General features: G+C 45.4%; 1 protein-coding gene across 4 annotated transcripts in view; it reads left to right on the forward strand.

The window, feature by feature from the left end:
• The window catches only part of ZFHX3 (zinc finger homeobox 3), a 930,873-nt gene that overhangs the window by 794,624 nt on the left and 108,861 nt on the right, over positions 1 to 27,388 (forward strand). For all 4 annotated transcript variants that reach the window (XM_075118499.1, XM_075118500.1, XM_075118502.1 and 1 more), the window contains one exon: positions 4,992 to 5,223. In XM_075118499.1, the coding sequence (XP_074974600.1) occupies positions 4,992 to 5,223 (232 nt within the window). The remainder of the gene's footprint in view (positions 1 to 4,991; positions 5,224 to 27,388) is intronic.

Genomic DNA, 27,388 nt, shown 5'->3' on the forward strand with positions numbered 1-27,388 from the left:
CAATCCAAGGGTCAGTTTCACAATCACTCTTAACTGATTTCTTTCACTTAGAGCAACTGAGCAGATTGATTTCTTTAAGATGAACTGTAAAAATAACATTAAGCAACACTTTCTTAATCAGTCTGAGAAACTACAGAGTTACAATGTAGGCTGTCTAGTTATTTGAGTGTGAGTCTGCGGTTTACTGTGGAAGTAGTCTTAACTCTGTCCTGGGTTTCTAAATGTCTGGTGGTTGTTTCTTTTAAACTCTAACCATATTGAAAGCTCACAGGCAGACAAAATGGTTGATGCTAATATCTTTACTATAATTTAATATTTTGATCTAACAAAAAACATTTGACATATCACTTCCTTTGTCATTCTGACTTCCAGCCTCCAAATGAAACAGGGTAGGTTCCTCCACAGTCTAACTTTCTGATACAAACTGTGTATAAGGAAAACTATCTTGCTTGCATCTATTTGCTGCTACTCTTTGCTGTCTTGCTTGAGCAGGATTTTGTTGTTGTTGTTACAGAGGATGGAATCAGGGTGTATGTTTGATGTGGGAATAAAATGAAATAGAGAACCCAGTTTCTCAAAGGCAAATTTCTTGTTTTCTGATTAGCTTTTCTTCTTCATCTGCTAAAGAGCTAATAATGTGTAGGGCTTCTTCTGTGGCCAGGTACTAGAGATGGTAATGTACAGGGGTATTTCCTCCAGGCTTCAGAAATGTTCTAGTGTTGATATACAACCAGCTACACACTGAGACACACTTTTGGCGTTGTAATCCTTCCCCAACTGCCCTCTTCCGCAGGGACAGCAGATGGCTTTGCATTGAGGTACTAGATGTTTCCTCATTGAAGGACTGGGCAGAGTTGTTTTTGATTTTTGTGTGTAAGAGTAGGTGTTGTGAGCTGCATGTGTTGTTGTGGTTCGTGTGTGTACAGTAACAGGCCTTATTCCCCTAGGAAGCATCACTTGTGACCCTTATGGTTTCTGTCAGAATGTACTTCTGTCTGTTTCTACTTTAAAGTGGAGCTTTGACTAAATCTAATCAATATTTTGCATTCCATGCGTGAAGAACCAGATGTTAGAAGTTTCCTATTGTTGAAAGGCAGGGTAGGAGGGTGGGGGTGAACAGCTCCTTCAGATTTACTGAAATCGATGTTCTCTTAGTGAAATTGGTTAGTTTTCTTTTGGAACAATATATCCTTTTGATTTTTTTCAAGGTGAATTATCGTCTAATGAAAGTTCTTGTTTAGTCTTTTGAATTTGTGCTTTGTGTAAGGGAAAATTCTCATCTGGGGAAAGCTTTACTACACGATGGACCATTAACAGTACTTATCTATCTGTGTGTTTCAGCGTTTTCAGTAACACCCCAGCTAAAAATTGCAGGTGTGTGACTTTCACCCAGTTCACTCCTCTCGTGTAACCCTGCAGTAAAATCACATCACTGTATGTGTGACCGCTGTTGCTTCCATGGCAGACTGATGCTGTAGGTCACACAGGATTTTGACTTCACTACAGGATGCAGTAGCAAGTGAAGGGGGCCTGAGAGGGGCAGGGTCTCTGACTACAACCCACATCCTTGGAACAGGCACACAGGGAGCATCGCAAATGAGCCACATTTATTAAGTTGTTTTAAAATATATTTCCCCAGGATTTAAGGCCCCCCCACCCCTGTCAATCAAAGACTGAAAATTGTGCCTCTGTCTCCCATGGAGACCACGTCCATAATACTTTTCTGGAACCTTGTATAGTGGTAGCAATGATCTTGCAACACTCCTGGTCAGGAAATACCTTATGAAAGGCTAGGAAGAAAATCCCCCAATGTCAGGTTATTCCAGAATTGCCCTTTTCGGGTTCCTTGCACTGTTTCGAAGCAGCTGGTACTTGTTGCAGTCGGAGAGAGGAAACTGGGTTAGATGGACCAGGTTAGCAATTGCTACATCTGTCTCTGTTCATTCAGGGTCTTAGAATTTGAAATTTGTACCACCAGGACTTAGAAGGCTTCTTCGCTCAGGGGAGCAAATAGTTTTCTTGTAGCCCCAATGAGCAGGAAATCCGGGGCTGGTGGTAGGAGTGTGATGCAGAAATCTGAGCTGGAGCTGGACAAGGCACTGGGCTGGTTGAGCTGGGCAGGACACTGTCAAATCACTACTCCCGTGCGTCTTTTGTTTTTTATATCTGAAGCAATTGCTCTTTTTCTGGCTATAGCATAGGCTAAGTTAATGCACACAGATAGTAGAGATTAAGCAGAGGAAAGAGGAGTAAAACGCCCACAAGAGAGAGCGCTCTGGAAAGTTTCTTTGAGGGCAGCAGAGGGATTGGTGCCTTGGTGGATTCTTCAGATACTACAGTGAAGTTAATTAAATACATTATGATCCCAAATGAGACTATTCTAATTAGCTGGATCAGGAATGCATTTATTCTCTTCATGCACCCCTTCTGGTCAAAAGCAGCAGCTCTAGCTCCTATCTAGTTTTAAGCATGTCCTTAGCTTGGAAGGATTGTTTATCTCTTCGGCACCCTACTGCAGATCCCTATCATCCAGACATAAAGAGTTGGGTAATGTGTGTCTTTAGCAGGACATCTATACCTTAGCCATCGCTGGCAGGTACAACGAGGCAGCTGTCTGAAGTCTTGGATAACAGAATGCAAATGAATGCAGCCCAAGATTGGTTGACGTAAATTTTCCCCAAGTAGAACAAATGGGAAAGAAGGATTTCCTGGGCTGATATGGAAGGTGAGGAGCAGCTGGTTGTGGGGCTGTGTGCTAAGAATGGATACTTCCAGGCTTGCGGTGCAGGACAATATTGGAGAGGATTCGGGTTATTGCTGAATTGCAGGTTATTGCAGGTACAGGCGGTAATCTGAAATGGCTTGGCCTGGGAATTCTTCCTTGACCTTTGACCTTGTGTCCCTGCTTCACCTTAGGCAGGCAGGCAGGAACAAAATGCCATGGGAATGGGGAATGCTAGTGCAGAATATATGGGAACAGTACAAACTCAACCCAAAAATGAGAGAGCAAAGTGGGGCAGCCCTCTGCACAGCTAAGAGGGCGAATTCTTGCCCATGTCTTTCTCTAAGAATTTTGTTCCAGCCTTTGGGATTCACAGCAATGTGGTAAATAACATTTACCCCTTTCCCCAGTGTGCTGGGGATTCTGGGTCTGAGAACTGACAGGTTTCGTTTGCTGATCAGGGGGGTAAACTGTCCTCCACTGGCACTGGCTGGCTTGGCTATGAGGTCTCCATGTGGGAGGGGGAAGCTTTTCTGTAGCTTGCTCTGAATTACTTGAAAAGGAGGTTGTTGCTAGTGCGCTTAGTCTCTGGCCGTCTCTCTCAGGTCATCCTGCTTCTTTTGTCCATTTCCGAGGGAATGGACCCTGGGGTGGTAGGCGTTAAACCTTCTCTTTACAAACAGAAAACCAGGGGATGCACATACTCAGCAACTCTGCTCTCGTGAGCTCTTTCCAGGGTCTCTTGGAATTGGTTCATTGCAACCAAGGGCTGCTCCTCTTTTATTCCTCTGTTTTAGTTGAGCATTTATCAGATGTAATTCTGTCTGTTGGACATAAGACCAGAGCTCCCTCTCTGATTTCCTCCCTGGAACCGCCTGATTGAGAGAGACTCTTGCCAAATTCCATACGTAGGTTTTGAACAGTTTTTTAATGTTTGATTGGTCATTTTCTTTCAGTGAAAAGGCTTGATCTCTGTTGCTGCTGCTATATTAGTTTCAGCACATGCTTATCTCCCTGATGACTTTCCATGGAAGCAAAGAGTGGGAAGTTCTGTTTTAACATCCCCAAGTGTAGGAAGACATGGATTTCAGCTTTCTCCATCATTTACTACATTTTCCCCCTCATCTTCTCCTCTCCCTCTCTTGGGACAGCCCCAATCCCTAATATCTGTAGCCTCCCGCAAGACTTCAGTGCCTTTCAGTGATCAGTTGTGGGAGAGGAGCACTGAAGCACAATGCACAATGGGTCCCCATCAGCGTGAAAGTTTGTGTGGTCACTGTCAAATCCACTTTTCCTGCCATTCAACTTATAGTCCTATAGGGCATGAGGCCCCCTTTAAGTACAGCTTTCAGCCCTCTCGGATTCCCCTGTGTAGCCGGGCCTCCAAGTGAAGGACACGGCAGAGGAGGGATGGAGGCACTCCGTATCTGCAGGGATGTGTGTGATAGTGGGCTCACTTTTCACATGTATGATGCTAAGCTCTTTGACTTAGTACTTCCACTTGCACTAGTGGACAGCCACGAGCAGTGAGTTATTGATGGTTTGTGTGGGACTTTGGATCAAAAATGAAGGTTGACCCTTATTAGTTATAATTGCAGGCTCTGCAGAGATGGTTTTCGGTGAGATTCAGTGGCTGAGGAATCAAGAGGTTGTCCTGTGCTGCCCTGACCACTGAAACATCATCTCACTGCTGTGCAAAAAGCAGCCTTTCTCTTGGTTCAGATCCACCCTTCAAATGCCCCTTTCCACCAGGCCTATGAAAGATAAACTTGGAGAGAAGTGGGTTAACAGACCCATTCACTTAAAAAAAACAAACCAACAACTCTGGAGTTCTTGATGGCCCTTTTTGCCCTCCAGTGCAATTTATAGCTGAACTGTTTTGTCTGTACGACTAGATTACAATCTCTTGGGGGCAGTGACTGTGTGTTTTGTACAGTGCTGAGCATACTGGCAGCCCTTTAATAAAAAAAAAACAAAACAAACAGTCCTATGCCCACTTGTATCGCTCCTTTGCCCAAAGTCAGCCCAGCCTCTCTCTAAGTGCTGTTACTGTCAGTCAGTACAACAGTGCCAGGAAATCCCCATTCATGGTTCCTTCATAGTACTCTCAACAGAGGAAATTCTTGCTCTTGCTCTTGTTCAAGGTGCGTTCCTGCTAGTGAGTTTCCAAGAAACCTTTTGGGAGCTTCAAGTGCTGTAGCCCATATAGGTTGGGGATGGGACATTTTCTAACTCTGTCACTCATATGTCTCTGCTTTGTTCTTCACAGCACCTTCAGCATCATGAGAGCGGGGTTGAGGGCGAAAGCTGCTATTATCACTGTGTCCTCTGTAACTATTCCACCAAGGCCAAGCTGAACCTTATCCAACATGTGCGCTCCATGAAACATCAGCGTAGTGAGAGCCTGCGTAAACTGCAGCGCCTTCAGAAGGGCCTCCCTGAGGAAGAGGAGGACTTAGGTCAGATCTTCACCATCCGCAAGTGTCCAGCTGCTGATGCCGGTGAGTGGCATTTCTTAGCTATTGCTATTGACTGGTGTATGTTCTGACATTCGACTTGGAGAGTTAGTCTGCAGAATTTCTCAGCCAGCTTCAGAATTTCCTTGTCGTGGTCTCTCTTCCTCTTTCGAGGTGACAGTATGTATTACAGTAGCCTTACAAGCCTAAGTCAGGGTCAGGGGCCCATTGTGCTGGGTGCTGTACCAACACACCAGAAAACGTAATCCCTGCCTCAGAGAGCTTACAGTGCAGGGCTCCAACCCTGTGAAGACTTAAACACGTTTAATTTCGTGTATGTGAGTTGTCCCATGGGCTTCAGTAGGACTAACTGCATGTGTGAAGTTAAGTACATGCATAAGTCTGGGACCTAAAATAACTAGGGACATAAGAGGATGAGGGATAAAATCAAATTCGGTCACCTTTAATAGGTGGATATTTGCATTTTTTCCAGATAATTATAAATAGGGCCTTACCAAATTCACAGTCCATTTTGGTCAATTTCACAGTTATAGGATTTTAAAAATCACAAATTTCATGATTTCAGCCATTTAAATCTGAAATTTCACAGTGTTCTATTTGTCAGGATTCTGACCCACAAAGGAGCTGTGGGGTGGTCACAAGGTTATCGTAGGGGGGGTTGCGGTTCTGCTACTCTTTCTTCTGACTTGCTGCTGGCGGCAGCGCTGCCTTCAGAGCTGGGCAGCCGGGGAGCGGTGGCTGCTGGTCAGGAGCCCAGCCCTGAAGGCGGAGCTGCCCCCAGCAGCAGTGCAGAGGAAAGGATGGCCTGGTCTGGAATTGCCACCCTTACTTCTGGGCTGCTGCTGGCAGGGCGCTGCCTTCAGAGCTGGGTGCCTGGCCAATAGCCACCACTCTCTGGTTGCCCAGCTCTGAAGGCAGCACAGAAGTAAGGGTGGCAATATCACGATCCCCCTAAAATAACCTTGCGACCCCCCCCCCCCCCGCCTTGCAACTCCCTTTTGGGTCAGGACTCCCAATTTGAGAAATGCTAGTCTCCCTCATGAAATCTGTATAGTACAGGGTAAAAGCACGCAAAAGATCAGATTTCACGGTCCATGATGCGTTTTTCCTGGCCGATTATAAATAGGGGTCAACTATGCCATGTGCCCCTCACATCTTCATTCACTGATTGATTTCCTCTGGGTATTGCAGCAGAGGTGGCTCTTGAGGAGTTTGGAGGAGGAGAGGATAGTGTCCTACAGACTGGTTCGGAAGGAACATTCCATGTGTAAGGAGCAGTGTGGAAGAAGGCACAGTGATGTTTATGTGAGACATGGCAGGGACCTGGAGGAGGGATTTAACAGGGTGCGTAATTAGGGATGGCAAGAGAACAGGAATTCGGTTTCACAAAAGTTTGTTGAGGTTTGGACATTTTGTGTTCTGTATTGGAATGAAACCAAGACCTTGCAAAACTTTGTGTGTGTGTGTGGCCCTTAACATCCCAGAATAGCCAATAGTCAGGACGCTTGCCTGTATTATGGGGGAGACAGATTCATGTCTGTGCTCTGCCTGATTCAGAGCAGGGTCTCGGGGGGTTTCCTACATCCCAAGTGAGTGCCTGGGCCACTGGAGGACTGGCTGTTTCTCTCCCTCTCTCCTTTTGACCATAAATTCCATCCTGGGCCTCAAAAACCTTCCCGATGAAAGTTTTGTTTTTGATTAATTAGCATTTTCTGGGTTTTTTTAAAAAAAAATCGTATTTGTGGAAAGATCCCTGACCAGCCATATCATAGGGACTGATCTCAGGGTGCAGTCATCCAGACAGGGTGAACATCTGGATGAACGCTTATATTGTGTGGATAGAAAAAAAAAAATGCAGATCTTAGAAATGTGTTGGTGGATGAAGGGTTTGATGGTTGCTGATATACATGTTGATCAAAGAGGAACTGAAATGCTTGAAAATACCTGAATAACCAAAACAAAAGATTTCAAATCACTAAGGGTTAAATCTGGTTTTACAACCTGAGTACCCAGTCTGCAGGCTCGGGGGTTCTGTGGAGGCGGAGAGGAGGGAATCCAGCTCCTCATAGGTCACAAAAGCAGTGAAAATATACTGTGCTGCCACATCACCCCTGGGGCTGCAATTGCGGCTGCAGCTCCTTGGCTTTCCCTGTGTGGGTGAGAGGAGATTGCTGGAGGCGATCTTGTGCTCCACCAGGGAAGATCTTTGTTTCCCAGTACAACGTATTGATGTGTGATAGACGACTCTGTGTATTTTGTAGCACATGTAAGTTTGATAAAGGTGAAATGCAAAAGAGAAAAATAATGACTTGGGCCCTTTATGCTGTTTAAAGAAGGGTTGAAAGCCTTTTTTCAAAGAAACACATTTTCTTTTTCTTTTATTTTAGAAGTTCAGGACTTGTCTGTTTTTCCTGGAAGACTTTATGAATAAATGGAGAACTGTTAGGGTTATGACATCACAGGTACTGAGGTAGTGGAACCTGACTAGCTGAGAGGGAAAGGGAATTTTGGAGTGTTTTAAAACTTTTTTCAACACTTATTTAACTAAAAGTCTTACAAACATTGGGGGACAATCTCCCTTTGTTAAAGATTCAACAATCATAGAATCCTCGAACTATCAGGTTAGAGCAGTGGTCCCCAACCTTTCTGTTGGTATAGCATATTCATGTTCCCAAAAGAACGTGGCGGGTGCCGGATGACCATCCGCCGAAATGCCGCCGAGAAGCGGCAGCATTTTGGCATCTGGTTGTCCAGCGGCTGCGCTGCTCGGCGGTGGGTTGTCCGGCAGAAGCGCTCCCTTCTCAGTAGGCAGGCGCACATAAATGCCCTGGCGGGTGCCATGGCACCCACAGGCACCGCGTTGGGGACCACTGGCTTAGAGGGACTGCAAGGGTCATTCTGGTCTAACCCCTGCCAAGATGCAGGATTTGTTGTGTCTAAACCATCCAAGACCGATGCTATCCAGCCTCCTTTGGAAAACCTCCAGTGAAGGAGCTTCCACAACCTCTAGGCAGCCTGTTCCTTTGGTCTACTGTTCTTACAGGTAGGAAGTTTTTCCTGAGATTTAATCTAAATCTGCTCTGCTGCAGTTTGAACCCACTGCCTCTTGTCTTGCCCTCTGTGGCAAGAGAGAACAACTTTTCTCCATCTTTTTTATGGCAGCCTTTCATAGATTCATAGATATTTAGGTCAGAAGGGACCATTATGATCATCTAGTCTGACCTCCTGCACAACGCAGGCTACAGAATCTCACCCACCCACTCCTGCAAAAAACCTCTCACCTATGTCTGTGCTACTGAAGTCCTCAAACCGTGGTTCAAAGACTTCAAGGAGCAGAGAATCCTCCGGCGAGTGACCCATGCCCCATGCTACAGAGGAAGGCGAAAAACCTCCAGGGCCTCTTCCAATCTGCCCTGGAGGAAAATTCCTTCCCGACCCCAAATATGGCGATCAGCTAAACCCTGAGCATATGGGCAAGATTCACTAGCCAGATACTACAGAAAATTCTTTCCTGGGTAACTCAGATCCCACCCCATCTAATATCCCATCACAGGCCATTGGGCCTATTTACCATGAATATTTAATTTCCAAAACCATGTTATCCCATCATACCATCTCCTCCATAAACTCATCGAGTATAATCTTAAAGCCAGATAGATCTTTTGCCCCCACTGCTTCCCTTGGAAGGCTGTTCCAAAACTTCACTCCTCTGATGGTTAGAAACCTTTGTCTAATTTCTAGTCTAAATTTCCTGGTGGCCAGTTTATATCCATTTGTTCTTGTGTCCACATTGGTACTGAACTTAAATAATTCCTCTCCCTCTCTGGTATTTATCCCTCTGATATATTTATAGAGAGCAATCATATCTCCCCTCAACCTTCTTTTAGTTAGGCTAAACAAGCCAAGCTCCTTGAGTCTCCTTTCATAAGACAAGTTTTCCATTCCTCGGATCATCCTAGTAGACCTTCTCTGTACCTGTTCCAATTTGAATTCATCCTTCTTAAACATGGGAGACCAGAACTGCACACAGTATTCCAGGTGAGGTCTCACCAGTGCCTTGTATAACGGTACTAAAACCTCCTTATCTCTACTGGAAATACCTCTCCTAATGGATCCCAAGACCGCATTAGCTTTTTTCACGGCCATATCACACTGGCGGCTCATAGTCATCCTATGATCAACCAATACTCCAAGGTCCTTCTCCTCCTCCATTACTTCTGATTGATGCGTCCCCAGCTTATAACTAAAATTCTTGTTATTAATCCCTAAATGCATGACCTTACACTTCTCACTATTAAATTTCATCCTATTACTATTACTCCAGTTTACAAGGTCATCCAGATCCTCCTGTAGGATATCCCTGTCCTTCTCTAAATTGGCAATACCTCCCAGCTTTGTATCATCCGCAAACTTTATTAGCACACTCCCACTTTTTGTGCCGAGGTCAGTAATAAAAAGATTAAATAAGATTGGTCCCAAAACCGATCCTTGAGGAACTCCACTGGTAACCTTCCTCCAGCCTGACAGTTCACCTTTCAGTAGGACCCGTTGTAGTCTCCCCTTTAACCAATTCTTTATCTACCTTTCAGTTTTCCTATTGATCCCCATCTTACCCAATTTAACTAATAATTAAAGACTGCTATCGTGTTCCATCCCCTTAATCTCCTCTTTTCCAAATTAAACATACCCAGTTCCCTCAGCCTTTGCTCATATGGCTTGCATTCCATCCCTTTGATCATCTTTGTCACTCGCATCTGGCTCCTTTCCAGTTTATCAATATCCTTTCTATACATTGGTGATCAAAATTGGACAGAGTCCTCCAGCTGAGACCTAACCAGCACTACCCAGAGCCGTACTATTGTCTCCCATGACTTGCATGCTATGTCTCTGTTAATGCAACCTAAAATTTCATTTGTGTGTTGTTGGTTTTTTTTGCAGCAGCATCACACTGTTGACTCATGTTGAGGTTGTGATACGCTACCGCTCCCAGATCCTTTTCAGCAGTGCTGCTGCCAATCCAGTTATCCCCCATTCTGTATTTGTACATTTGATTTTTCTTCCCTAAGTGTAGCACGTCACATTTCTTTGTTGAATTTCATTTTGTTGTCTGTAGCCCAGTTTTCAATTTATGAAGATCCCTCTGAATTTTAGCTCCATCTTCCAAAGTGTTTGCAAACCACAGACCCCCAGCTTTGTGTCATCTGCACATTTGATCAGTCTGTTCTTTATTCCTACATCCAGGTCATTAATACAGATATTAAATAACACCAGACCCAGAACAGATACCTGTGGAACCCCACTCGAGACCTCCCTCCCATCTGACATCATTCCATCTGTAGTTACTCTTTGTTTGTTTGTTTAACCAGTTATGTATCCATTTAATGTTAGTTCCGCCAAACCTGCATTGCTCCAGCTTACCTATCAGAATGTCATGTGGGACTGTGTCAAAAGCCGTGCTGAAGTCTGGGTATATTATGTCCACTGCATTCCCCCTATCCATCAAACCAGTTACCCTGTCAAAGAAGGAAATCAAGCTGGTTTGGCATGATTTGTTCTTAGTAAATCCATGCTGTCTGCTAGTGATTACCCCTTCATCCTCCAGGTATTCACAAATTGAATAATTTATACATTGCTCTAGTAGCTTCTCAGGTATCAAGCTCAGGCTGACTGGTCTATAGTTCTCCAGCCCCTCCCTTTCCCCTTTTTTGAAGATGGGCACTACATTAGCGCTTCTCCAGTCTTCCAGGATCCACCATTTTAAATCTGGGCTGAGAGATCTCACTCCATATCACTGGGGGTCTCCCTGGAAATCACCAACAAACAGGAGGGCAAAACTTGACATTCCTAATGTTTCTAGGTTTCTAGTTGAAAAAATGCTGGGGAAAAAATATCTTTTTACCTAATAAAGATGCAAAGGAGGAGCCAGCCCCTTTTGCAGGTCACCTTAATGATTTGGAATATTTTCACTTTCTTTAGGTTTTAAGAAGCCTCTCAGCCAACCTTTGAGAGAAGTGAATAAATACTGACAGCCTGAGGATTCTTGTTTGCCAGAATGTCAAGTCACCCCCCAGTAGAAGACCCTGCTCATTGGGTGTGCTCCCAAAGTAATAAAGCAACAGAGTTTGCATTTGGCTGAGACAGTACAAAACCAAAGCAGAGAATGGATAATTTCATCTTCTTTCGCTTGCTTTTATGCCCATAGAGAATTGTAGATGAAGGTGTCCAAATGGATGATAGAACATGGCCCCATTTCTCTGTATGACAGTGAAGAGAGGCCCTGGCTAGTATCTGGGCTGGATGTTGGTTGTTTAGTTCTCCCTAATAAATGTTCTCCTTTCAGGATCCTAGGAGCTAGAGACCAACAACCCCGACTAGGTCTCCCTTAGCCTGTGGCTCCGGGGTTAGGGCAGATGGTTCCCTGCAGGGTGTGCTTCAGGGTCTTGTCCAGTTGAATTTCCAGTGACACACCACCTGGTGGTGATTGCACAGGTGGTCCCTGAAAGCGTGCCTACACAGCCTGTGGTAGTGAGTCTCCAAGCCTGGGTCCGCAGACTCGAGCTCACGCTCATGCACGAACAATAGCTCCATAGCGTTGCCGCTTGGGCTCTGTAGCCCACCTACCCTCCCTGCTCCTGCTCAAGCCACAATGGGAAAGCACTGTCTTCAGAGTTGATTCGGGGCCGACAGGCTGCCCACCCGAGCTGGCAGGGTTCAAAGGAAAGGAGATGTGTGTAGCTCCTCAAGCCCATTGCTGACCGCTGAAGATAACAGATAAATAATAATAGCAGAGCTAAGCAGTGACTGAGGGGGGCATTTCAGTATTTCAGGAGGAAGGAGAGGAGATATTTATAAATAAAGGGATGAAATTGAACAAAAGAAAACGTTTCCTTCTCAGGTCTCTCAAACTGTAAGGATACATCTACACAGCCAGTGGCAGCCTGCAGCTTCAAGCCTCCAAGCCCCAGTCAAGTCAACTAAGGCTGGCAGTCTAAATCCAGTATCAGATCTGGAGATGTGTTCACCATAATGTTTCTGTGCCTGGCATAAAGGGTTCCATGGTCCCTGGATCTGACCTGGTCAACCAACTCTCTTGAAATCTGGCACCCCTTGACACTGAGGAGCCACTTGTCAGAAAGGTCCCTGGATCCATCCATGTCGACAAGTCCAGAGTTGAGGATCTGGCCCCATCTACTCTTGAGAACCACTTACCAAATGTGTCCACATGAGTAGCATTGAGCTCCCCAGTTCCATCCAGGTTAACCAGGGTGGACTGAGGGCCTGGTTCCATTGACTCTCTGTGCTTAGCACGAGTAGCCTGGAAGTCGGAGTCATAGAACTGAAGGCCAGAAGGGACCACCAGATCATCTAGCTTGATCTGTATATCACAGCTCACCATCACCACCCAGATGTGTCCGGGTTGACTGAATCACACTCTTCACATGCGTTGAACTATTTCAGTGTGGGGCATATGTCAGTAGAAGACCCTATTTTAAGAAGGGCTGCCTGGGAAAGCTATCTTTCTTTCCCATTAAACCTCTCCTCTCTCCTCCCTCTACACTTTTTATCGCTGGATGTGTTTATCCACTCACAGGAATGATTTCACTGTCATTCTGATGTAGATGACTCTCAAATCTACTTTGTCCAGGCCCACATCTAAGCCTGTGTCTCAAATGCTTTCTCTTAAATGGTTTGTCAGTTGCTCAGATACTCTATATCTGCAGCTAAACTCTCCCTCCATACTCTCTTCTTCCCCATTCTCCTTTACTGTTAAAACACCCCATCCTCCCTCACCCAGGCTCACAACTTGGAGATTATCTTTCATTCTTTCCCCTTATATTATGCACATCTAAGGACTATATACATTTTTCCACTTCTTTACAGCATATCAAAAGATCCAGCCTTCCCTTGCCAGCCTGACAACTAAAGCACGTTCGTAATTATTTCCAGTCTTAGGGCTTGGCTACACTTACATTTTATAGTGCTCTAACTTGCTGGCTCAGGGGTGTGAAAAATCACCCCCCTGAGCACAGCAAGTCTGAGCGCTTTAAAGCGCTAGTGTAGACAGGCTCCGAGCACTGGGAGCCGTGTTCCCAGCACTGGGAGCTAATCCCCTCGTGGAGATGGATTTCCAGGAACGCTGGGAGAGCTGTCTCCCAGCGCTCGTGAGCGACCACACTCGCACTTCAAAGCACTGCCGTGGAAGCGTTCCCTCAGGAGCGCTTTGAAGTTTCCAGTTTAGCCATGCCCTTAGCTACTCATCTTCCTCCTATTTGGCCTCACGAACGCACACCTGGATCCCTTTCAATAGGATCCAAATACCCTGCCGCAGTTATCTGTCTTGACCATTATTCAGACCTGGTCACAATTCACTTTCAGTCCCTCTGCTGGCTCCCCTTTAAGAACTTAAAACTTCTTGTCCTCATCGTCAAAGCTTCAGTCCCAATGACATCAGTCTCCTGTCACCCTCTGCTCCGAGCAATGCCACTCCCAGTACCCTGTGTCCTTCTCCACCCCCTCTCCATACTTTCTCACCCTCTCTGCCCCTACATGAGCAGTATCATTTTGAAATCATTTCTCCAAGCCACCACCCTTTCTTCATTCAAGCCCCTTTTTAAAGCATCTTTTTTGTAAGGCCCATAGAATGAGTGTATAACTTGATTTAAATAAATTGAACAAAAGCCCTCGACACAAAATCTTCCCCCTAGGATTTCCCAGGGTGGCCTGTGGTCTCTGCCTGCCTGTCCGACTGTAAGTGCTTAGGGGAGGGGCTGTTATCTTTGTGTATTGTGCAGCGCTGAACATATCAGCACTAACCAAATAAATAATAATGAAGAGTCTACTACAGTGCATTTCAGTGCAGGCTAAAGCTCTGTCCCTGTTGTTCCTCCAGATATCCCTGTTAATAGCATTCAGGTGTTGCAGCCATGCTTTGTGTTTGCACATGGATAGTCTATGTTCAGGTCTTATACTGAACCTGAATCTGTGCTGTGGAGTAGTCAGGGTGAAAGGAGTGGCCATGGTGGAAGAGGTTAGCAGGGCCCTTGGATGGAGGGAGGAGGGATAGCAAGGGTGCTGTGTATCTGGAGCTAATTGAAATACTTGTATCAGTTGCACAGGAAATTTCTAAATCCTTTTTTGTTCTGAAATGGAACAAAATTTTAAAATTTCCTGCAAAACAAAAAGTCTTATTGTTTTCAATTCAGAACAAAGTTTGTGAATTTCAACCCAGAGGAGGAATTGTGCGAGTGGCCATTTTGTATTTTCTGCAGTGCCTTAGTAGGCAAGGGAAGGAATGGATGAGTTGTCCCTAGGCATCAGTTATCTTCCTAACTCTCTAGGGCAGTGGCTCTCAACCATTCCAGACGACTGTACCCCTTTCAGGAGTCTAATTTGTCTTGTGGACCCCCAAATTTCATCTCACTTTAAAAACTGCTTGCTTACAAAATCAGACATAAAAATACAAAAGTGACACAGCACACTGTTACTGAAAAACTGCTGACTTTCTCATTTTTACCATACAATGATACAATCAATGGGTTGGAATATAAATATTGTACTTACATTTCAGTGTATAGAGCAGTATAAACAAGCCATTGTCTATGAAATTTTAGTTTGTACTGACTTTGCTAGTGCATTTTATGTCGCCTGTTTTAAAACTAAGAAAATATCTGGGTGAGTTCATGTACCCCCTGGAAGGCCTCTGCGTACCTCTAGGGGTACATGTACCCCTGGTTCAGAACCACTGCTCTGAAACAGGCACCCCCTTTCTGTGTCTGTCCAATGCTCAGTATGTCTGAAAACCTCCCCTCATGTAAATAACGTATTTTCCTGTCTGCCTGGATGCATTTCTGTGTTTGTGTGCACACCACGATATTTGTGGGCTCTGTTCTATGGGCTGGTTTGCACACGGTTATTTCTGCATATAGGGGGTAGTGTGGGTGAGGCACCGAATTATGTGTGTGTTGCAGGAAGTGGTTCAGAGCAGGCCACCTCCCTGGAGTGGCAATTTTGTTACCATAGCCTCAGTTCCCCCAACTATCCAATTAAGTCCCACATGCCTAAGAGTTTGAATGACGATTCTCCCTTATGGGGTCTATTTTAGTAAGCCATTCCAGTTCCATAATTGGTTCAGTTGGACCTCTCAGGCCAAAAGTATTTCTCCCTAGTCTGCAGAGTTCTCCTCAGCACTTCACCGTCTGGATGCAGGGTTCTCTGCATTCATCCAGGGCTTGCTCTCTGCGGACCCCTCTCCTAGGTGAGCCTAACTCATCTCATAGGAAGTGCCACCTCCATGTTTCTGTCCACAACCCTTAGTCACCTGACTCAAGTACAGGCTAGAGCTTGAGGCCTGTTGGGCTGGCAAGGGCGTGTCGCAGGCCCAACAAAGGGGTAAGATTATTAATAAAACCTTTGTTCACAGTTACAACATTAGCAGCTAAGTGTGGCCTTTGGCTTCGTGTCAAGTTACTCCTGTAACAACCACCTTCAAAAAAATCTTTTAATCCTTTTATTAAAGACCCAGGAAAAGAAGAGAAACCAGTTATAAAGCATTTGGAATGTAGTGTCCAGGAAGGCTTTTTTTTCAGTAATATTCCTTCCTCCCTTTCCCTTCGGCGGCAGAGTTTATTTCCTAGGCTGGGTTTCCCCGTTTGCTAGGTTTTAGACGGTGTTGACCATGGTGTTCACTCTTGTGGGGAAAAGAGGAAACGTTTAGCTTTGATGATCTGGCACTGTTGTAGTTGAAGTTGATCCTGTTTAATTTCCATAAAACAAGACAAATGCACACAAAAAGGGAGAAACAACAAAAGCAAAGACGAGAACCTGTGTGGTGTTCAGATGCTGACTTCCACTTGCAGCCTTGCTCCTGGAGAAACACAGGGTTTATCAGCCACTCATGGTGTGTCTACACTGTAATTAGACGTCCACAGCTGGCCCATGCCAGCTGACTTGGGCTTGCAGGGCTCTGGCTAAGGGGCTGTTTAATTTCTGTTTCAGAGGTTCCTTCTTGAGCTGCAGCCCCAGCTCTGGGACCCTCACACCTCAGAGGGTCTTAGAGCCCGGGCTCCAGTCTGAGCCCGAATGTTACACTGCAATTAAACAGGCCCTTAATCCGAGCCAGCTGGCATGGGCCAGCCACAGGCATCTAATTGCCATGTAGACTTACTCCCAGTGATGGCAAACTTTTACCAGTGTCAGGAATCTAGCACTGGCTCACAGCCTGTCTTGCCAGAAATGAAATTATTTGTCTTGGCTGGCCAATCCAGACTCTTGTTAGACAGAAGACAAAAGGAGAGATGGGGAAGAGGAGAAATAAAATAGGGAAGGAAAATGACACATGAGGGAGGGGCTGACATTAGGACCCAAGTCTCTCACCCCCAGGAATCATTCAGGATTGAGTAGAAGCTGGTGGAAGTGGTGATATAATCTGATTTTCTCCCTGTGGCCCGACCTGGTCAGGTTGTCTTTCAGAATCAGGACAGTGAAGGCCCAGTGAATGGTGCCATGGTGGATCCCAGGATCTCAGGTGGCAGTCGCAGCCATGATGGTAAAGCTTGCTCCTAACCAGTCCGCCCATACCACTGCTCCCCTTTAGTGACTCCAGATAAGCCATGTCCAAGGCAGGGTGGCAACTACATCCCATTAATATTAATCCGTTCTGACAGAGTTCAGTCATTTCAACTATAAACGCTTCTTCCTTCTCTAGAGTCTTTCAGCTCATTGTCATGCCAGCCCATCACTTTACCAGGAGTTTGGAAAGACCCCTGATTACAGGTCTTCTAACTTAAACAATCCAATGTGTACCAGTCTACTTGTCTCCAACTTTTTATTACTTTTACAAATAGCTTTATAGACCAGGCCAACCTGGACTTTTGTTACCCTGAATAACTTTGAATACTGCACAACAAACCTTAATGCTTTGCTGGGGCACAGTATGAGTGGTGGGATTATTACCTCCAGTTTGCATGTGTGCAGTTGGTTATTTGTGTGTATCAAAAAAGGGGTGTATAACAGGTTGGGTTTGCATGTAGATATTTCCATGTGTTTGTGCCTCAATCTCCTGATGGAAGAGAGTGCCTGATCTGGCTTAATTAGTCCTCTAACAATCTACAAAGGTCAGGGCCAATTGCTTGTTCGTTTACATTTGTAATTGTGATGGTTCCTGATTGCACATTATTTGCAGCTCATTCCCTCCCATCCCTTACAGAACACACAGACACGCACATACACTTCCTCCCTCCCACCAACCCTTTACAGAATGAACACACACAGGAACACACACACACACAGCAGTCGAAGCAGCAGCCTTGTAGACACAGGGACCTTTGTCTCCTCACTTGTGCTGATGATACAGACCTCCCAGGAACTTCTGTGCCTGCTATGGAAAAGAGCTTTGGGAGCTACAGTCCACTTCCTGTGGAGGGAAAATGAAGCCACTGGCAGAGAAATTACACAGACACTGGGCAAGAAACCCAAGCCCCATTATCTGGGAGCCTTCTTGAGCTGGATGATTAAAGACCATTATGCTTTTCTGCTTGCTCTGTGCAGAGTTTGCTAATGTAGCAGACAGGAAGATGGGCTCAGGTGGAATACTCAGTTAGTGTTGCTGACCAAGGACAGTGCATCTTAGGTGCTAGGAGATGCTTTTCTCTCTTGGATATTTTTAGGGCCTCCCTCACTGTAGTATTTTAGCACATCTCTGGGCTTCTGCAATGGCTGGTATTTGTCGCTCACTGCAGATACATCCATTCGCTATCACCCACGGGCCAATTTGCTTTTAATCCTGACCACTTAGCAAAAAAATTCCCTAAACAATGATCAATGAATAGAGGGAGGCTGATGAGTGTGGGAGACAGAACTTCCCTAGGCTAGCCCCAGCTCCTGTGACCTTAATTTCTGCAGGAGATAGTGACAACAGACCTCACCAAGTTCAGCGGTAAATTTAAACTCATTCCTTCAGCCTAGCTCTCCCCAGTAACTCCTGCATACCTCCCCCGACAGATCTCACAGGCAAAAAAATCCCTAGAAATTAACCAAGCTACCGGTTTTACAGCTGGGAAGGAAGAGTGAAGGAGGACTGTTATTTCTATGTGCAAATACTTGAAAGGCTCTTAGATATTGTGGTGGTAGCACCATGTAAGTAGACAGGGCATGACAGAGATAAACATGAAAACAAACTATTTTTGTCCAACCTGTGAAAGCATCTTCTCCCTGAAAACTGCAGGTACAAAACAAGCCTGTTTAGTGCTCAGCTCAGACAATTGTGCTTGGAGCTGCCAACCACTTGGTGTGGAACTGCCGGATTGGCGTTTTGTCGATGTAAATGTAGCTCACTGGTCAGTGTGTTGTGTTCCCTCAGTGCCTGATACACGCAGGATGTGAGTCTGTTACAGCCCCATATATAGCTTGGCTCTAGAGACTCCGGCTTTTAGTGCGGGAGGTCCCTGAGGTCAGTCATTTTTGAATGCTAGCTAAAAATGTCCCATTCTGCCTGCTTTGATTTTGTTCTCCTCCCCTTTTCCTTTCCTTGTCCTTCTGTCCACTTGTCCTCCCTCTCTGTTGTATGTCTTGGTGTATTGTTGCTGCTCAGATTAGGGTTTACTCTCTAGGGTTTAACTTTCTAGCCTTCTTTTTCTCAGATCATTCTTCCTTCTGTAAGATGTGTTTTTCTGCCTCACCTTTTAGCTTCCTTTTCCCCTCTCTGTTTTCCCTTCCGCATACTCTCTTTATCTGGTGTTATTTGTACATAATCCATTCCTTCTATATTTTCTTCTTTCCCTTCTGTGTTAACCTCTATTTCCTTCTGTCCTCCTCTCTCTTTTCTTTCCTGATTTCAGCCCAAAGGGTCACCTCTTCCCCTAAAAGCACTAAGTGTGGAAGGTTTCAGAGTAGCAGCCGTGTTAGTCTGTATTCGCAAAAAGAAAAGGAGTACTTGTGGCACCTTAGAGACTAACCAATTTATTTGAGCATCATGATGCTCAAATAAATTGGTTAGTCTCTAAGGTGCCACAAGTACTCCTTTTCTTTTTAAGTGTGGAAGATTTTCTTAAAGATAAAAGTGGGCATATAATTTCTGTTCTGTGTGTGTCTGGCCTGTTGGCAGCTGTTGATCTGGTAACATGGTTTCTTGGGGGCTGGTGTAAGGCTACGGAACAAACTCCCACAGGAACTAAGGATCATCCCTAACCTCACTACCTTCTGCTCTAGCCCCAGGCTATCGTCTTCAACCTGTCTTCTCTAGCATGAACACGGAGCGTGCACGTTTAAAACCTGTCATCCCACTCACAAGTCTCCCTTGGGATGAGGATGAGGGAGAAAAAAACCACAGGAGACAGACGTTCGTTGCATCACTTTATCTTAAATACGTATTTGTAGGCTGACCAGATAGCAAGTGTGAAAAATCAGGACGGGGGTGGGAGGTAATAGGCACCTATATAAGCAAAAGCCCCAAATATTGGGGACCGTCCCTATAAAAGCGGGACATCTGGTCACCCTATGTATTTGGCTTCCATCACTGTAGCGTCTGATTACCCCACAATCTTTTTCCTCACAAACCCCTTATGATGAGATAGGGCAGTGCTGTTATTCTCATGTTACGGATGGGGAGCTGATGCACGGAGAGGCCAAATGACTTGCCCAAGGTCACCCAAAAAGTCTGTGGCAGAAGGGGATGTGAACCCAAGTCTCCCGAATCCTAGGCTAGGACCTTAACCACTGGACAGTCTTTCCTCTCTTACCGCCGTCTTGGAGGGCGCACAGCTACTATGGTGATAAGGGCGGTCTGAGACCCTGCATAGAATTGAATAGGGCTGGTACTAAACAGGAATGTTGTTGCTTGAAGTTCGTTTTGGACACAATAATATGAGCGTGTATCGCTTAGAGAATCCTGGACTGAAACATCACCGAGAATAATTTAAAATGCCTGTCTCCAACTGAGAGATTGTCCTAGAAAAGCACTGCCTGCGGATGATGGAATTTTGTTGCCAGGTTTCTGTATTTGACAGACTAACTCAAAAAAACAAGGAATTTTCTAGGAGAGAAATAAAGCTCCTAATGGATGTAAAAGTAGGGCTTTATTTTGAAGGGTTTAGAATGATGTTTACCTAACACCCCCACATGGGCCCCCATAAGTTGATGGTGTGGCCGAATGCTTCACCATCAGGAGAGAGAGCACAGTCCCTGCCCCAGGGCACTCACAATCAAAATGGACAGAGCATGTGCTCTAGCTGAGGAAGGAGCAGGATAAGTCCTGGGTGAAATGGCATGGATGAAGGAGCACACCCTTTCTCTTTCATCTTCCCTTCTCAAAGCAATGCAATTGGTTTGGTTTTAAATACCTAAATCTGTGTGTGAGGGACGTGGCAGTGGGGAACATCTACAGCAGGGGTCGGCAACCTTTCAGAAGTGGTGGGCCGAGTCTTCATTTATTCACTTTAATTTAAGGTTTCGCCTGCAAGTCATACATTTTAACATTTTTAGACTGTCTCTCTCTATAAGTCTCTATATTGTATAACTAAACTATTGTCGTATGTAAACAAGGTTTTCAAAATGTTTAAGAAGCTTCATTTAAAATTAAATTAAAATGCTGATCTTACGCCGCCGGCTGTGTTCCAGGCTTTGTGGAGCCACCCCTTAGAAAAGTCCTGTAGCATTTAAGAGGAAATAATAACAGTTTTCTAGACTTTGTGAATCATCCCATAGAATAGACTATATTAAAAATTAGATCCACGCTCTAGAAATCTGTAGGATGGTTTAAAAACACCTATGGAAAGGAAGCCCTTTCTTATTCTAGTCAATGAGTTTTAGATCATTGTTGTGGAACGTATAATTTAGAACCTGTTGGTGGTGTTGCTATTAAATTGTATGGAATTTACCCATGGGGGCCCAGCAGCCAAGGACACACTCGGTTATGTGCTGCTGCACTGTTTGCTGGCTCAACAGGAAAAGGGTTCCTGTAGTCTATGCATTCCACTGAAGGGACCCAATCCCGTACGTGGACATATTGTTTCAGCCATTCTGCTAATCTCTGCCAGAACCTTATTCTTGTAAGACATAAAGTCATTGTTGTAGGCCTTTGCATGTGAAGAATGAGAGCAGGGTCTCTGGAAGGAGTCTCTGAACAAATCCAAGTATGCTCAAAAGAGCCTTTCTTCAAGAAAAGAATCAGAAAATGGTGTCAGACAGAGAATTCTTAGTCCCGTGTCACTCCTTCTCTGCCCTGGTCTTGTTGGAGCATCCATTCTGATCCCAGCATCAGCCACAGCAAACACCCGGGGACCTGGCTTTCTCCTCAGACTCAGGGTAGAATGGCTGCCAGCAATTTGGGTCAGTATCTCTAGATGTAAAAGTCTTAACCGCTGGGGAGCTCTTCTGTTCTCAGAGCAATTGGGAAGGGGGATTCTGGGTATGTCTTCACGGCGGGGGAGGGAAGTGTTCTTCACTTGGGTTAAAATACAGTGAGGACATGGCAATGCTTCTTTTAACAGGTTACAGCTTGACTTTAAAGGCTGTGGGGTTGAACTTGAGCTGCCAAGCTGAGGTAAAAGCAGACTTGCTGGGTATTCACTGCTGTTTTAACCAAGTTAGCTGCCCCCATGATCCAGTCTGTCCCTCTTGTTCGGTAGCCATTTCCTGAATTACACATTGAATGGACAGGGTGAAATGCTGGTAGCTCACAAAGGCTGTGGAAAATCTGGTACCCAGCTGGTATCGGAAGAGGAAGCAGGCTCTCCCCAGAAGGTTTAGAAAAATGCTGAGTATCCCTGGCCCTCAGAGCCTGGGGGAATCGGACCACCATATAAGGCATTTCTGATTTGTAGGTATCAGTGATGTGTAAGAGCCAGAAAGCATTATTAAAGTAGGGGTGCAACAAGTGCCTGCTTTGAGTGGAAGTTTTACGTGAGTCCAGTGTCCCCACTTGCACTGTAACCTTCTACGGCCTTGTCTGTGTTGGAGTTTGCCCTGATTCCTGCTGTCACTGTAGGTGCGCTGGTATCAAGTTTAGACAAAGAAAGCTGCAGTGTTCACCAGTGGAGCTTATCCCTGCTTGAAGTATGGGCCCATCCCTGATTTTAGTAATGCCTAAAATCTCTCTCGGATTGTAATTAAAGGTAAACTGCCCCATAACCAAATGCAAGTTGTTGGCCGTACTGAACAGAGGCAATTGAGGGTTTCAGACGGATCAGAAGAGTGGGATTGTCATTGTCACTCCCCTCATATATGCCTTTGTCTGCTGTCTAGGTGGAACTTAGTTCTGTGCACACAGGGCGCTTAGAAACTTCCCAGTGGGCAGAGAAATTGCGGTGGCCACAGTAGTACAGTGCACCCTGGGCGAGGAATTTCTTTTGCGCCTCGCACAGGGACACAGGCTATTTGACTAAATTCTGTCTGTTAGCAATGTGGAGGCAGAGTGAGCAGCTCTTCCAAACTGATTGCTCTGTCTAAACATTACCAGTAAACAAAATTAAGTCAAATCTCCTGCGTCCATATATGAAGTGCAATAGGAACACCTCTGTGCAGGAGACGGGCCTTTCAGGGCAGAGCTGAAGTCTGCTGGTGAAGCAGGGCAGAAGCCTCCTTGTCTTCCCTGTATGCAGCTTTTCATGATCATGTTCAGACTGCTGCCTTCTTCCATTCTCAGGCCTTGTCTTTGACCTGTGGATCTGGAACAGTCTCCCCTGTCCTGTGCACTTGCCAGCCTTATTGTCCCCCTTCAAAGCGCTCCTCCAAACCAGCTTCTTTCAGCTAGCATCCCTGTCACAAGTGACCCCTCAGGTGCTCGCTCCTTCCCCCTGCCAGACCTGCCCAGGATAGATTAAATCCGTCTAATAGGACAGTTCAAATGAGAGCCCAACCCTCTGTGCACAAATGTCAAATGCTGTCCCAGCACCACTAGCTTCTTCCCTTATTTTGTCATGCACTTATCTCCCTGTCCCAGTGTTGTCTTTCCTCAACATGTCATTGCTAAGTTCCTTGTGGCAGGAACTTGTGTTTGTATCTGTGAAGTGCTGTGCACCTGATGCCATGTAAATGCAATCAGATTATTGGTACATAGACTCTAAAGATTTGCTCTAAACGCGTTGTGAATGCCCAGTCTGTGCAACGTACCAGAACTGGGCTAGGAAGGGCTGCTGTGTGTGTCCTGCCATGCCTCAGTTGGAATGGAATCAAAGAGCTTGCTGGGGCAATTGTATAGCCTGGTCTCTGAAGAGGGAATCCTTTTCTGTTGTCTCCTCAGCAGAAGGTGAGGAGTGAGAAAAGCTATTGTCCTGATTTGAGGAAACATTCACTCTTCAGCACAGTAACATACGTGAAATAGCAACAAAGCACACGACTCTTGGCAGTACGTGTGAATGCTGATTAAACCTACATTTGGCCTTTAACTGCAGCGTTTCTCATCCTTGTGCCAAAGCCCCAGGACACCCCCACATACAGGATTATCATGTCTTCCAAACAAGATTTCGTTTCACTTCTGTTCCTTAAGCCATAAGAAAACTTGTTGCTTTAACCTCAGTCATTCTGTTGGGATCTCAAAGCCCCATTTCTCCAAGCTGTTCTTCCATTTCTGAAGGGCCACAAGTACTCCTTTTCTTCATGTCCCAGGTGTGACTGTCAGCTGTTTGGCAGGCCCACATAAACAGATGTGATCTTGCTCTACTCTGTGTAATCATATCCTCCGAGGGATGTGTTCAGACACCAGGCTGATTCAAAGGCCTCTTCTTGATAGAGAAGAGGAGAGGGATATTTACAACTGTTACGTTGGTTTTGCTTTAATCTTTGTACTGTTGTTCCACAGTCATCAAACTGGAGAATGTCTTTTGTTTGTGGCTAAAGGACAGGGTGGCTGCTGACAAGAACATCTGTGAGAAACAGAGTTTGGGGACATGGGGAGACAACCATTCCAGGTCCCATAGGAAAACACACCAGGCTCAGTTTGTTTAGAAACATAGGGGGACTTGCTTGTCTCTGTACTTGTTCTCCAGCATGATCTGCCCACCTGCCTGCCTTTTCTGCCCTTAATTTGGACAAAATTATGCAGCACCTGGCTTCTTTTTTCTCTTCTTGTGAGAGGCTCTGATGTGAACACAGAGATGAGAGGCTGGCTGCTGAGAATAGAGGGACAACATTTGTTCCTCTTTAATATCTGGCAGAGGCACATTTCCTTTTATTTCTCTTTTGGTTTTTGAATTTAAAGAAAAGAGCCGTTGTGTCCCAGAATCCATTTGACCAGCAGCAGTGGGGAGATAATCTCTAAAGGATATGAAAGGTTTAATCATTTTAATTTTGTTTTTATTAGTTTATCATAACTTTTTTCCATGTGCCCCTGGTAAACATGAGAAGAGGATGGAGGGAGTAATATAAATATGCACAACGCCCCCAAGTGTTCACTTAATGAAAGGCTCTAATGGGAGGCACCTGGCGGGAAGGAAGTGGTTAGATAGCTGGGCTAGGGAAGGCAGACCAAAGACATGCTGTAATATCACTGAAACGTGGCAGGAATCTCAAACTCCCCATGTAGCTCCAGCAGACACTTGTCACTGGGAGCTCATGGCTTTCATTAAAGAGAAAGAGAGGAAGTTCTGACTGCTGACTTGTTCCAGAATGTTTTTCTTGTTTGGCTGCATCTTAAAGCCTTTTCCACTTAAAAATGTATAAAAAAAATATAAAAATAAAAACCAAAACCCACCAGACTACCCAGCAGATGCTACAGTGAAGTGTGTTGAGAAGATATGAAGTCCCCCTACTAGGCTTTTCTCGTCAGCAGAACAAACCCTGGTGCTGGGATGAATCCAGCCTGTTTGGGAGGGGCTTTTCTGAAATTCTCCCTAGCTGTAATATCATCTGGGGCAGGCGAGCCATAGGCCAACAACTGCCTCAGATCCCTGGCAATGAGCTTCAGCGCAAGTTCACCCTTGTCTTTCCTGGGTTTGGAATATGGGACTCTACTCATTCCCTTGCTTTGGGGGGGGGGTTAAAGGTTGTCATCGTTGGAGTGGTGTGAGGTAAAGCCAACAACTAACTATGCTCACCCCTGTGCAGGGATTAGCAAAGCAGTGAGGAAGCCCCAGATTGAATAACTGTGGACCCTAAATTTCCCTGTCTCCTCAGGAGCCATGTGTGGAGCAGGGTTTAAGGCCAGAATGAGTTATCTCTGAAGGAATTATTCAGGCTGTGGGGCATTCTGGTAGCAAATCCAGTTGTGAGGTAAAGTCTTGTTCCCCAATTTTTGCACTTAACCTGTTGCACGTCTCTCCTTCCGGGGGGATCTGATGAGGTTCCTGACAGGTAGAAAAGGGAAGCTCCTGGAAGCTCAGCTTCTCCTCCTGTCCCAGCAAATCAATTCCAAGTTGCTTGAGCCGAATTCATGTGTCACTGTACAATACTGGGAGACTGAGTGACAACCCAAACCCTGCAGTATCCTATTCTAGGCTGCAGTGTTTGGGTCCATCACTGCAGTATTTTCTGTAAGGCTTTCAGTTAAATTGCACCCGGCATGAATTTGTCTCACTCTAGTTCTAGAAAGCTAATGAGTTTGGGTTTTGCTTTGCTCTGATGCTTTTGTTTTTACGTTAACATTGGATCCCTTGTCATCTCATGCTGATAAGTAATTAATGGACTAAATCTGGGGGGTAGGACACAAGAGAAGAGGGCAGTCCCCTTCGTAAAGTTGTGTGTTCCAGCCCCTTACGGAGTGATTGTTGCGTGGAAGTGACCAGACTGCTGGGCCTATGTGCTTAGCAGAGGACAAGAACTCTAGTTCAAAGCGAGTGTTTTGTTCTCTTGAGCAGAGTCAATCTCTGTACTGTATCAGTCCCCTCTGCACACCCTTCCTAACCTGCTCTGTGGCCCTATCTGGAGCTACAGCCCAGCCTCTTTACTGCATTCTGGTGTCATAAAGGGTCCAGAAACCAGACAGCTTTCCCAACTGGGAAACTCCCCTGAAGTAAGGGAGCTTCCACTGTGGTACAGGGCCAATGGGATGGTCTTGTGCTGTGCTCCCTTGGCACGCGCCAGTGCAGTGGCATGCTAAATGTGTGCCAGGAGGAGGCCAGAGGTGCGTGGGGAGAGAAGGGGAGTGTGGTCAGAGTGCACTGATCTGCCAGCTGGTTTCTTAGGGATCATTGTAGCCAAGACAAATTGGCCACTGGGTGCTGCATCTAGATTTAACGGTGATGTCTTTGTTCTGAGAAACCTGGAGTTCTCTCCTAGTAAATGTCCATAGAGATCTAATAGGTTCTTCGAGTGCATGGTACTCTACAGTCCCACCTCACTCCGTCATGCAAACTCGCTCAAAGAGCAGTCACAGCTGAAAATACCTTTTGTTGTCTTTTAAGAGACAGCTGTTCTTTAAAATGGCTGATTGTCTGCTGAGCTGTGTTGTGGCTCCATTCTAGCTCTCTGGGACACCCAAGTGCAGGAGGCAGCCCAACATCATATTAGCTGTGGCAAATCTTGCCCCATTGTATTGACCGTCAGCATCTCTGTCAAACATGTCTCTGCCTTTTGACCTGAAAAGAGCTGTAAAACCTCAAAGCACAGAACGCTCCCAGACTCCTAGCTCTTGGTGAGCACATGGACATAGGAACGGCCATACTGGGTCAGACCAAAGGTCCATCTAGCCTAGTATCCTGTCTTCCGACAGTGGCCAATGCAAGAGGGAATGAACAGAACAGGTAATCAGCAAGTGATCCATCCTCTGTCACCCATTCTCAGCTTCTGACAAACAGAGGCTAGGGATACCATTCCTGCCCATCCTGGCTAATAGCCATTGATGGACCTATCCTCCATGAACTTATTTAGTTCTTTTTTGAACCCTGTTATAGTCTTGGCTTTCACAACATCCTCTCTGACAAGGAGTTCCACGGGTTGACTGTGCATTGTGTGAAGAACTACTTCCTTTTGTTTTAAACCTGCTGCCTATTAATTTCATGTGGTGACCCCTAGCTCTTGTGTTATGAGAAGAAGTAAATATCACTTCCTTATTTACTTTCTCCACACCAGTCATGATTTTATAGATCTCAATCATATGCCCCCTTAGTCGTCTCTTTTCCAAGCTGAAATGTCCCAGTCTTATTAATCTCTCCTCATACAGAAGCCGTTCCATACCCGTAAACATTTTTGTTACCCTTTTCCAATTCCAATATATCTTTTTTGAGATGGGGCAAAAACATCTGCCCGCAGTATTCAAGAT

This window comes from Caretta caretta, chromosome 12 (assembly GCF_965140235.1).
Source record: "Caretta caretta isolate rCarCar2 chromosome 12, rCarCar1.hap1, whole genome shotgun sequence".
Taxonomy (NCBI): domain Eukaryota; kingdom Metazoa; phylum Chordata; order Testudines; family Cheloniidae; genus Caretta; species Caretta caretta.